This window comes from Hydra vulgaris, chromosome 15, assembly GCF_038396675.1.
Source record: "Hydra vulgaris chromosome 15, alternate assembly HydraT2T_AEP".
Taxonomy (NCBI): domain Eukaryota; kingdom Metazoa; phylum Cnidaria; class Hydrozoa; order Anthoathecata; family Hydridae; genus Hydra; species Hydra vulgaris.
The window spans coordinates 28,693,333-28,707,500 of record NC_088934.1 but is presented as its reverse complement, the minus strand read 5'-3'; the positions used below and the strand labels follow the sequence as shown (position 1 = coordinate 28,707,500).

Genomic DNA, 14,168 nt, shown 5'->3' with positions numbered 1-14,168 from the left:
ATTAGAGTTGTTTTAACTTGGGATCACCGTTTACAGTATATGGTATACTAACTTTATTGTAAACTTTGCCGTATATTTGGTATACTAAAAGTAAAAATGATGCTAGTGTTGATTTCAATCTATAGACTTTAATAGTAATAGGAAAGTCAGGATAAGAGTATTGATGTTTTTGTTTTTATTTTTAATTGTTTTTTTTTTTTACTTTTAAAGTAGTCTAATATGAAATCCAACAACAACAACAAAAATTTTTAACTCTGTGCTAATTTTACTATTTAGCTAAGATTGAGTTCCAAAATAAAGCAAATTTGTCTGGTTTCCTTGTCAGCTATTTTTATCCAGGGATAAAAAAGAGTAATGCTGGAATCTATTTTGAAATTAGTTTTGCAATGAATTAGTGAATCATAGTATACCACACTCAAATAAGCAATGACATTTTACAACAAATTTTTTTATTAAATTCAAATGTACAGCCAGTTTCTAAAACTGCTGTTGAGTTGATTTTGGCCAATCGAAAGTTAATAAAGATATTATAAGAAGACTGACCTAAAGGAGACACACTACCCTAGTTATACTAATCTAAATGATCAAAAATGTATTAATTCTACTGAAACTATGAATGCAAAAAATTCAATTAAAAAAATTAATAGCCTAAAAAATTACTTAAGATTTACTTTAAAACATGTCAGAAATAAACCAGGACCATCAGCCTATAAAAACTAATGATTTACTGATGAACACAACCAATCGTTAATAAAAAAGCGTTTGTTATATAATTTAACTTATATATTATAAATCATTGAATAAAAAATAACCTCATTTGTTTTACATTAACCGTTAAAACTTTTTTATAAACTTGTATTATGGTTTAGCCAAAAAAAGTAAAAAAATATATAAAAAACTATTTTATTTATTTTAAATTTTTAGTATACCGTATTTTAGAAACTTCTAGTTTTAATTGAATCAATCAAAATTCTTGTTGATTAGCTACTTAATAAGAAAAACTTGTGTAAAATTAATAAATTGAAAACCCAACAACATAAATAGTAAATGACATAATAACATAAAAAATGACTCAATAACCTATTGACCAGCTCTCGGTATTAGGGTCAATATTTGGCATTGTTGAACTAACTGCTGACCATGACATTGTCTAAAGGTCAGTAATTTTTTTCTGACTTCAGAATTTTAAAACTTAATTTTATATGCTGTTTCAAACAAATTAAAAACAGCAAAATAGACACTTAAATTAAATTTAAATAAAATAATTAAAATAAAAACCAAAAAATAAACGTTTTATTTAAATTCTAAATAAAGTTAAAGCAAAAACCATAAAAATGAACATTTTATTTAAATATATGGATAAAATAAAATTTTATTTAAATATATGGATAAAATAAAAACAGCAAAACTTTTTTTTAACTCTAGAGAAAATAATAAAAATAAAAATGGCAAAACAAACATTTCATTTAAATTCTAAACAAATTAATTATAAGAAAACAAAATTAAAAAGAACGTTTTAATAAATTGTGTGGGTTAATATTGTTAATTTTGTTGTGTTTTTTAAATGAATTTGTTTTTATTTTAATTACTTTATTTAGAATTTAATTTAACACTAAATAAAAAAATTAAAACAAAATTTAATTAAAATTTAAACTAAATAGTTATGAATAGTTAATGAATAAAAATGATAAAAAAGATTGTTTTTATTAAATTCTAAATAAAATAACAATTATATGTACATATAAAAAAGACAGAAAAACATTTTTCAAACCCTTAACAAAACAATTAAAATAAAAACAAAAAATATTTTTTTCTTTTTTATTTTGAAATGAAATAAAATTGGCAAAACTAATGATTTCAATGATGTCAAATTTTTAAACTGCCTATGTTTGATTGAAAAATCAGCAAAGTCCGCATTTTTCTCTTAATTTGATGCTAAATGTTGACAAGTTTTTCTTTTAATTTGATGCTAAATGTTCATCAGTTTGTCAATTTGTCAAACCTTTCTTACAATATTTTTGGCAAACCTTATTTTTCCTAATTCCAAGGACTGAATGAGAAAACCTAACTAATACTTTGAAATATATTGAAAAGAGTTTGAATGAGTATCTATATGAAAGTTGAAACTTATTTAATAATTACCTTTGATTTTCCTATAACAGCAGGTGAAGCCATACTATATCTTTAGTAGGATTAATCTAATCACACATTTTTATAAATATAAAAATTGCAAAGAACCATACCAGCCTGTATAACAAAACAACAAAAAAAGAATTAAGAACCTTTATTTTAAATTTGAAGCAATTGTTGTTTACAAATAATTTTGAAAAAAAAACAAACAATCAAATATGGTGATGTCGAAATTGCACAATTTCTCTGATGTCATAGAACTAAAACAAAGTCTTAAAGAAAATATAATTGCTTTAAGATTTTTGCTATGTCCATTACAAAATCTTAAAACTGAGCAAAAAAATTTTTTTCTAATTTCTTTGAAAGAAATACTTTTTAACTTTTTAAGTTCATAAAGTATAAACCAAATTATGCAAACTTAACTACTTTTTTCTAATTGATAGATTGCCTGCCCAAATCAAAACCTACTATCGATGTAGCAGCACTCCTCGCATGTTCTACCTAATTGTCAATCGATGTAGCAGCACTTCTTGTATGTTCTACCTATTTGTCAGTCGATGTAGCAATGCTCCTAGTCTGTTCTATCTATTTGTCAGTCAATTTAACATCAGTCCTTGCTTGTTCTACTTATTTGTCAGTGGATGTAAGTAAAAAAAAACAATAAGTCAAAATGTATTGACTATCCAATAGCCTACAGCCATAAAGAAATGCTGATTCATCAACTGAGGGTTTTGGCTGCAATCTTTTCTTTTACTATTCTTAATTTTTCTTCTTTTCTGTTATAAGGGTAAGCAAAAAGAGTAAACTGCTGATCTATATACACTCTCTCTCTCTCTCTCTCTCTCTCTCTCTCTCTCTCTCTCTCTCTCTCTCTCTCTCTCTCTCTCTCTCTCTCTCTCCTCTCTCTCTCTCTCTCTCTCTCTCTCTCTCTCTATATATATATATATATATATATATATATATATATATATATATATATATATATATATCTATATCTATATATATATATATATATATATATATATATATATATATATATATATATATATATATATATATATATATATATATATCTATATCTATAAATCTATCTATATATCTATATCTATAAATCTATCTATATATCTATATCTATATATCTATATCTGTATCAATATATATATATATATATATATTATATATATATATATATATATATATATATATATATATATATATATATATATATATATATATATATGTATATTTTAAACATCTTCGCTTCCAACAAGGCTGCAAGCAGCCATTAATTAAAGTTGGAAGTTACTGAAAAGAAAAAGATGAAGATTGTAGAGCAAGATAACAATTGATGGACGACTTGAAGGATTGCAAATTATATGAATCAGGAAAGCAAGATGAAGGAAGCGAATTCTAAAGAGCTGATGTTCGAGGAAAAAACTAGACGAATAAGCGCTTTTGGAGCACTTAGGAACAGTCACAGAAAAAGGATGACACTTGATTGAATGACGAGTAACACGAGAATGAATTTTAGTAGATGGCACAAGAGACGCTAGCTCTTTAGAGCAGTGCCCATTATAGTATTTATAGAAAAGAGAAAGAGAAGCAACATTACGACGATGTGACAATGGTTGGAGGTTGGCTGCAAGAGCAGGTCCAACTATGTTTACAATGCGTTTTTGTACCTTGTCTAAAAGAGAAAGGGCATCATTAGAAGAACCGCCCCAGATATGGCAACAGTATTCCATACAAGGCAGGATTTGAGATTTATAGAGATAGAGAATAGAATCCAAAGTAAGAAAGTGACGAGCTCGATAAAGAGATGCAACCTTAGCAGATGCTAATTTTGCAACTGATTTGATATATGTTTTCCAAGAAAGATTGGAAGTAAGAGTTAACCCTAGAAGATGAAGAGTGGATGACTCATTGAGTACATAAATATAGAAAGATCTAAACTATTGCGATAACGATTGGCTGAAAAAAATTGAGTTTTATCTGAATTAAAGTTCACCAGCCACTGTGAGCCCCATGCTGTAGCAGAAGTGAGATCCTTTTTAAGCTCAAATGCCCCCTCCAAGCAATCAGAGGGTGTTGGTTTCTTATCACGACAAGAATAAATGGTAGTATCATCAGCAAACAATGCCACCTTAGATGTGAGAATATCTGGAAGATCGTTAATGTAAATTAAAAAGAGTATAGGGCCAAGGATAGAACCTTGAGGAACCCCTAAAGTTACAGAATAAGAAGAAGAGTGCTGTCCATCGAGGACAACTTTTATACTGAGATTGGAAAGGATTCAATAATCTTAAAGATGTTCCCGGATACACCATAAGAAGAAAGCTTATGAAGAAGACCAGCATGCCAAACTTTATCAAAAGCTTTTGAAATGTCAAGAGCGATGGCCTTAACCTCTCCACCTTTATCTAATGCATGATAAAACCTATCAGTTATTACTGTTAGCAAATCAGCTGTAGAACGAGAAGATCGAAATCCATAATGATGGTCAGAAAGTTATTAGATTTAAGATGAGAAATTAAGTGTTTGTTAATTAAAGACTCAAAAACCTTGCTTATGATAGGAAGAAGACTAATGGGACGGTAGTTAGATGAATCAAATCGCTCTCCAGAATTTTTGAAGATGGGGATAACAGATGCCGCTTTCCAGCAGGCTGGAAAACAAGATATATATATATATATATATATATATATATATATATATATATACATATATATATATATATATATATATATATATATATATATATATATCTATATCTCTATATATATAAGCTCGTGGGTAAGTACTTTGTAACTTACTGAACTTTTTTAATGAAATTTTTAGGAGCCTATTTAAATTTTTTTTTAAGTTTTTAAATACACTTTAAACACACAGCACCGGGCGACACCATCACGACGTGACACAGAGCAGCGACACCAAAATAAATAAAATGCAAGTATGCCAGAATTTTTTTTCTAAAGGATCTGTTTTTTAAATTTCTAGATATAGATGACTTTTTTTAGATTCACCTTTCCCCTGTTAGTCTAGAATGGTGACACAAAAAGTTTACCGCTCTGGGTGACACCAAACTTAGCAACACCACTGGTAGTTCTTAGTTTATTATTATTTTAATAAAACTATTTAATATATTATTTTAATAATAATAACGATAATATAATATATAATAATTTCTGTATTTAACTAAAAACATTTTTCTTGTAGCTGCGCTTAGTCAATTTGTTTTATTTTATTTTAAATCATTTTATTTATTTTCTTGTAAGTTTTGACACAAATTACAATTAAATGAATGAATATTCTAGATAAATTTAAAACTATTAATTGTGTGTTTGTGATTCTTTCTTCATTCCGCAAACCAAAAATTAGAGTTTACCATATATGTTTATGAATAAAAATTCAAACAATTATGATTGTTATTTTTTGATTCTAATCTTTTTAAATAAGAGTTGTTATATTGTTTCTAAGCATTAACCAGTTTATTGTTATAACACTCTAAATTACAAATAAATATAAACCTATAAACTTAAATAACAACTCAACAAGTACAAAAAATACTGTATATATCAAAAAAATGTTGTGTGGTATTCAGCTAAATTAAAGCTTATTATACAAATTATATGCTTTGTTAGATAAAACAAATATGTAATGCACACTGATTTATTCTGGGAATTTCTAGTCTCAATGGTCCCTCATTCCAAAACCTTTTTTACTGAGTTAAACTCTTTTTTGTTAAGATCTATCCTTTAAAGAATGCATAGATCTTAAGGCTGCTTGCAACTTAGGCGACAAGAAAAATTCATCTTTGAATGTTTTTTCGATAGTTATCACTAAATCAGTTTTCACTCTAAACTTATTGTTGGTTCAACTCAACGCATTAAATGTTTTTCACTTGGAGCTTTCTTTATACTCTTTACATACCCAAAGTTGCAAGAGAGCAGTCAAATAAATTACTGAGTCTATGGTTAAATAAAAAAAAAGGTTTTATATTATCACAGTTGTGAAATCAAACAAAATTGCCTTTGTTGAAATTAAAAAAAGACTATATGAAGTGATCAATATGCGAAAAATTAAAAATTACTAAATTTTTAAAGTATCTTGTTTTCACACAAAACAATTTTATGCATAATCAATTAAGCTTTTTTATTATTAATTACTTGGATGGTACTTGTTTTTATCTTTAAGCTAGTTAAATTTATTGGGGAGTAGTTAAATTTATTGGTGGAAAGTCCCAAAGACTCCGGCTTTATATGTCTATTTTTTCCTGGTCTCTGGTATTCAGAAGCTCTAAATATGTTAGTTTTGCCTATGATCTGCTATAAGAAAAAAAATAATGAGATTTAATGACTTGGAACTTATTGTTTTTAAACCTGGAGTCAGGAAGTCCTTGCTGCCATTATACCTAAGGACTCCGGGCTCAAAATTTGATTGTTCCTCTAACCTAAAAGTCTTAATTTTTTTCAATTATTCGTCCAAAACCTTTTTTTAAACTTTCAATGCTCCTGGATACCAAAATCTAGGAAGAAGTAAATCCAGAGTCCTTTTTGGGACTAAACCCAAAATTTTAAAAAAGTTTCTTTTTGGGAGGAAAAGTATGGAATTATGTTAAACTCATCAAATAAATCATTCATTTAAAAAATATATGTTAAATTCATGAAATAAATCATTCATTTAAAAAAAGACTTGCTATTCACACACACACACATAACTATAAATGCGTATTTAGATTAACAGTGTGAAACCATACTGAAATAGCCTGCTGCCAAAAGGCTTCAGAACATATATTGACGATCTTATAGCCTGCTGCCAAAAAAGAGTCCCCTAATTAAAAAATGTTGTTACTTTTACATGCAACTTCTGAATGCGAAAATATTTTTTAATGAAATTTGAAATCTATCGATTATTTTCAATTTAACTTACAACAGTACAAAAGTTTTTCTAGATAACTCATTTAACAAAGGTGGACATGGGTTGTCTAAATTTTTGGGTTTTATTTGTTCCCTTGCTCCAATCCCATGACTTTTCTAAGGCAGCTTTATTTAACAATATAATGAAATTAAAATTTCTTACTAAGTATAATTTCTATATAAAATTAAGTATTATAACCTTTTAATTCAAAAATCAACAACTGCAGTTATTAATTCATCTCCGTAATCTTTATGATCTATATTGCATTTATAACATTGCCATGTAGGCTTGAGCTTTACATTTATCTCTTCACCTTACTGTTTTGCATACTTTGACAAGCCGCATCCTACATGTTTTACAAAAAAGGAAAAACATGGCAACATATAATGTTGATTTTCCATGAAACTCTTAGTGTCTCTCCAAGTGAAGAAACTGTTTCTTCTCTTCATTGAAAAGCAACTCTAAACAATGATATTTTTTGTTTTGAGTCAGAATCGAGTTTTCTTCCAAAACTTCTTTTACATCTTTAAAAGTTCTTAAGACTCGCTACACTACAATTTATTTTTCATATTTTAATGAATAAATATCTAAGACCGAAACGATTTGACAGCAATCCCAACTCTGCATCAGCTTCTAGAGAATGGCCACACTGGTTTAGAACTTTTAAAAACTTCATGAAAACTATATAAACAGAAGACAAATTAGATGTCCTCATTAACTATTTATCACCTTCCATGTTCATTTTTAAGTTTTACAATTAAGTTTTCTTTCCTGGAAAACTTAATTGTAAAACCTAAAAATGAATTATTTTCCAGACATCAGTTAGCTTCACGTAAACAATCATCCGGAGAATCTATGGATGAGTTTTTGCAGGCCTTACATACACTCAGTAAAGGTTGCAACTTTAAACAGGTTTCTGCTTCAGAACATTATGAAGAATACATTTGTGATTTATTTATAAGTAGTTTAAGCTCTCATCATATTTGCCAACGACTACTAGAAAACTTTACTCTTAAACTTACTGAGGCTTATAATCAAGATCGTTCTTCGAAAAACGCTCAAAGAAACAACATTACTATACTCTGTAATGTATTCACATACAGAGTATAGTAATGTTGCTACAATTAGTAAACATTCTGAATATATTACTGAGCTTGCTTTGGTTTCTACTAAGCATAGTGGACTTTGTTATTTCTGTGGAAGTAAACTTCGCCCTCGACAATCATGTCCTGCCAGAGATGCAGAATGTAACAATTGTGGTAAGAAAAGACATTTCAAGAAAGTATGCAAATCATCAAAGAACTTTGTTACATCTGGTACTGCTAACTTCCATGCACCAAGTTTAGCCTTGATTAGTAGCTTTTCTATCAACTCACTCAATTCTATTGTTTATATCTTTATTGCTAGGGTCAAGTTAAGAGTTCTTCTTAACACTGAAAGTTCTGACACATATATAAGCAAATCATTATGTGACTCTTTAAAAATTAATATACTCCCTTCTAATAAAAGAGTCTCTATGGCTGATCCTTCCTTATCTTGTTAAGTTATAGGTAAAGTTTTAACTAACTTCACTTTATTTGGTATGAAGTACTCTGATATTAATTTTTTGGTTATACCCAACTCTTGCAAACAAATCATACTTGGTAGAGATTTCCTGCAGTTGCACAAAAGTCTTTGTATCAATTATGGTGGTAAAAAAGATTCTTTAAAAATCTGTTTTCATTCTTTAAAAATCTGTTTTATTACAATGAAAGCTAGCACTCTTTTCCCTTTTCTATCTCCAGAATGAGAATCAATTGCTAGAATGTAGACCGATTGCTTCACCTTCAAGACAATATAACTCAGAAGACAAAGGATTCATTGAACAAAAAACTAAAAAACTTTTGGAACTATATATAATTGAACCTTGGTAACTCTCCTTGTAAGTAACTCTCCTTGGCAATCACAAATAGTTGTTACCAGGAATGAGAGATATAAGAAACGCATGCAGCAGTGTACCTTCCGGTTTTTTCCGGAAACAGTTTTTTCCGAAACAGTTTTTATTTCTTGAGTTGTCAACTATGATAATCAGTAGTCCGATGTAAAAGTTTTTTTTTGTATTTTTTCTCAGGTGAAACTAATGATTTTTTTTAAATTTTAGTTTATGCAAAGCCGTTTACTTTGTTTTCAAGAAGCAAATTTTTAAAGTTTGTTAACAAAAAAGCTATAAAAAACAAAACAATGAACTTATGACAAAAGTAATAACACTCTAGTCACTAACTTCGTTATAAAAGCCATAAAACTATAATAGTGTTATTACTTGTATAAAGCACTTATAACTTATAAAGTTCATTCTTTGTTCAAACAACATTAGTAATTCCAAACTTTTTACAAAGTAGATAAGGATCAAGAAAAAATAAAGTAGATATTCAAATATTTTTAAAAAACATACTTTACAAAAAAAGTTTTTATTAATTGATTTTAAAATTAACGCGCGTTTTTATGGACTATTAGTAACGTTTTTTATAGTGCTAAACTTACAAGGCATTTTTATAAAGTTGTTTAAGTTCCTTAATAAGTTTTAAATATTATTTGAATATCCACTTTATTTTTCGAGATGCTTTTCTACTTCAATTAAAATTTGGGATTACTTATGTTGTTTGAACAAAGAAAAAATTATAAAAGTTATAAGTACGTTATAAAAGTAATAACATTATTATAGTGTAATTACTTTTATAATGCAGCTAGTGATTAAAGTGTTATTAATTTGAAATTAATAAATTATGAAATTAAAGAGTGATTTTTCCTAAACTTCATGAATTACTTTCAAGTAGATTTTAAGATTACTCTCGTGAATTTTTCATTACAGAAGTATGAAATTTATCGATCCAATACATTGGATAGCTGAAGACAAAGACTCGGGAGTGACACAAATCAAGTTAATTAGTGACCATTTTGAAGCCCCATTAATAAATGCTGGTTTTCAAAGAGATGCTTCTTTCTGAGTATGGAAAAAATTTAAACTTTTAGTCACAACTGAGTACGAGTCTCATCCAGTAAAAAGTTTATGGAAGGTAATTTTTAAACATAAAATTAAAGAGTTTTCCAATATATGTCTAGTAGTTTCTCTATTATGTCTATAATCGGATTGAACTCGGAAGTCGAGAGAATTTTTAGTATCGTCACAAACATATTAGCAGATAAATGCCTATCAATGAACCACGACACACTTGCCGATTGTGTCATAATTCTCGGCAACAAAAATCTTTGGTCGAAAGATAAATATGATAATACTATTGACCAATCATTGTTGAAGTATATGAAAAAACAAAGAAAATGTGATGCTGGTGATTCTAACAAATTGAAAATAGCAAATATTCAAGGTATACAAACATGCAGCGATACTGATGACGTAGACAGCAAAGATGATATGCTAACAGACAATCTTAAGAAATTAAATATAAATTCCTTTTAAATATATAAATTATTTTTTGTCATAATAGTTTAAAAACTGCACACTTTATTTTGATGTAAATATTTTATTAATAAGATATTTTATTATTGTCAATTCAATTCGAATATAACATAAAGTTTTAATGACGTTTGTTTAATTTATGAAAATAAATTGGAATCACAAATATGTTATCTGTAACTGATAAAACTCTTTATTGTTTAAAAACATTATTAAAAAGAGTTCACAAAATAAATAAGAAAAAATTTATTAACAGTTAATAAAACAACCAAAAACCAACTGTAAAATTATAAGAAAAAAAACAAATATTATGTCACGTTTTATGAAAAAAATATTTTTTTCAAAATAAAAATTGGTTCCAATTTGAAAAAAAAATGATAAAAATGATTTTTCAAATAGGAACTTAGATTTTATTTGTAACTTTTGTTATAGTAAAAAAAAAAACTGTCTGTAAATAAGTTTTTCGTTACGCAGCGAAATCTCGTAAGAAAAAAACTAATTTACAGACAGTTTCTCGAAACTTTTCTACTCTCTCTTCAACAAATCCTAATGGAATTTCTATTAAAGAATCAGTCCCTCGTTGTTCAAGTAAATCTCGGAATCCTCCTAAATACTTAAATGACTATATCGAATTATTTGAACTTATTTAACTATTTTATTTTATTTAGTATGGTAGTATGTGTTAACTAAAACTAACCTGTTTATATATTTTAGTTTACATATTATTATATGAAAAGCCTTCTATGCTGGCTTAGAACTAATCATAGACTATTAAATTCACTACACTAAAAGTTTTGGACTACAGGAAGAAGAGTAGGGACTTTAAGTTGCACTTTAAGTTGAGGTAAATCAAGCAAATTTTAAAATTCTATTTGCATTATTACCATCTCATCCAACTGCTTGATATCCTCTTTTAATGATATAGTGTTTTTTTAACCACAACTCAAAACCATCCCATTCAGTTAAAAAAAATCCTGTTATCTTATTCACTGCTCCAATAAGAAGATTTAACTGAGAAGGAGCAACTAAATTTTCTAGCAGTACTTTTATCTGTGTTAAGATATAAAAGGTGTTTGTTCAAAATGTTATCAAGTTTCTTCATAGAAGATCTGATGGACCCATTTTAAATATATGCTTCATAACAGGAATCAAGATTGCCAATAGTTCTAAGAGTTCCTATATCAAGTGCACATTCACTATACCACAATCAAGCTTTTTGGTTTGTTTTTACCACAACCTGTGTGTGATGTAAGACCAAAAAATACATTAGCACATTTATGATCATTATAATAATTTAAATCTTCAAGATTAAGTTCAAGATTAAGGATTATAATAATTTAAATCTTCAAGATTAAGTTTCTCAAGCACTAATCTAAGGTTTTCATATTTTTAGAAATATCTTTAAAAATGGCTATAATAAGAACTTTTGAATTCCGCTGTTTTTTAATCTATTTTCTGATTTTTTTTATTCAAAAACAATTTTTAGGAAGCCTTCTCCACCTTCTAAAGAAACTCTTACAAAACCTACACATGGGTTTATTTGGTATAACTATCAAACTTTACTTTAAAAAATTTGTATTGCAGAGAAGGCATTTTTACTTGCAAAACAGGTATATAATCATCGGCTTTATTCACCATTATTTTTGTTCTCATTTAAAATGTCAAGTCAAGTCACATGCCCTTAACTTTTAAATCAGATTGGTTATATATTAATACAATCAGTAAATATTACTACAAAAATGCAGTTGACCAAACAGAATATTTCAAAATTAATAACAGTTTTCTTAAAGACTCCTTGTTGTCAAATTTTGTTACTTAAATGCACTTAACATTTTGTAGAATGATCCAATATCTATAAAATTTTCACTTTTGTAATATCAAGTTTATAACGATTTTTTTTGTTTGACACTTTTTAATGATATATAATAATTTAATGTTTTAACAATTTAAAATTTTCATATACATACTTAATTGGAGTTACTTCAAAAAGAAATATTTAAAGCTTTCATATTTAATACCATTTTTATTCATTAAGATCAAGAAGAAGAAAAATGAATTGAAAATTATGAGAAGTCTTATCATAAAATCAAAAAATACTTAAACAATAATTAAAAAATATGTCAAAAAATAATATATATATATATATATATATATATATATATATATATATATATATATATATATATATATATATATATATATATATATATATATATATATATATATATATATATACATATATATATATCTTTCCAATAAATTAAAAAAACAGCATTACCTATAAACATTTAGTCTCACATTTATCATATTTTTAAATGTTTGTCATTAGGCTGGTGTGGCGCTTTGTAAATCAAAAAAGTAAAATTAAAAAAAAAATCAATGAAGGTTATTAAAACTATTTTTAATTATGAATATCGCAGATAAGGCAACCCTAACTAAATCTTTCTACAAAAAAAATTTATTACACCTAGTCACGTTCTAAAGAACAGCAAGTTGTTTTCCTTTTAAAGACTGCACATAGTTTCCTTTTAGGTTCGGAAAAATTTCTGAAATTAGGAATTTCGTCGCCGCAAAGCAAAACTATGTCCATTTTTAACTTTCCATTTTTGGCAAAATTGATTTTTTTGGCTTAAAATACTCTATAGGTGCACAAAAGTCATCTCCCAAAGTATGGAGCCAAAATTGATTCAACCTTTGCAACTATAAGTCGAATTCAAATGTCTTATGTTCTAAAAAAAATAATTAAGAGACATTGTTGCTGTAAAACAAAACTATCATAAGTCCATTTTTCGGCAAAAAAAAAAAAAAACTTTTTTGGTTTATAATACTTAATACATATAATAAATAACTACAAACAAGTAGATTTAATCAAAAAAAATCAAAAGCAGTGATTAAATTTAAGACTTAACTCTTTAAAACTTAAAAATTTAAACCATCTTAAGTCCGTTTTGGTTGTTCTGAGAAACAGACATTTAGTCTTTTTCTCAGAACAACCAAAACGGACTTAAGATGGTGTCTTGTTTTACAGCGGCAATTTAATTTGAAGAATTTTGTCATACTTTGTATAGTTTTAAGGCTATCTTAAGTCCATTTACAAAGTTGATTAAATGGATCCTTCTACCAAAATACTTACCGATTAAACAATTTCGTTAATAACAACGATAAACTCTACTTGTGTCAAGTAAAATATATAGTCACTAAATTTCTACAAGTAAAGTCACTCAATTTCTGCAAGTAAGCATTTTATAAATGAGCGTAACAAATTTAAAGGTCGAAAGAACAGTAGTCACTATTAACAAGTTATAAATATAAAAATGTAAATTATAATATTGAATATATTAAATAAAAACTAAAAATACAAAAAAGAAAAAAAAAAAAAGTGTTCTATGAACTTTTGATTATGAACAATTGATTGAATAACGACGTTTATCCTTTGCAGTTACATCGCAAATAGAATAAGAGGAAAATTTTTAGAATAAAAGTATTACATTTAAAAATAAGTAAAAGATTAAAGTGATTAATAAAAAGGTTGATGAAATAACACAAAAAAATCAACATAAAAAAACACTAAAAAGCAGAGCACAAAGTTGAATGAAAAAAATAAATGTTTGTAATTAAAACAAAAATGGTATATAGTAAAAAATGATGATAAAAAGAAAGATTAAAATAT

General features: G+C 26.9%; 1 protein-coding gene across 1 annotated transcript in view; it reads right to left on the bottom strand.

Moving 5' to 3' along the window:
- The window catches only part of LOC100197674 (prefoldin subunit 4), a 23,599-nt gene extending 21,346 nt beyond the window's left edge, over positions 1-2,253 (bottom strand). The window contains exon 1 of the mRNA XM_065818893.1: positions 2,143-2,253. Coding sequence (XP_065674965.1) covers positions 2,143-2,175 — 33 coding nt within the window. The 5' untranslated portion in view covers positions 2,176-2,253. The remainder of the gene's footprint in view (positions 1-2,142) is intronic.
- Positions 2,254-14,168: the final 11,915 nt, after the last annotated feature.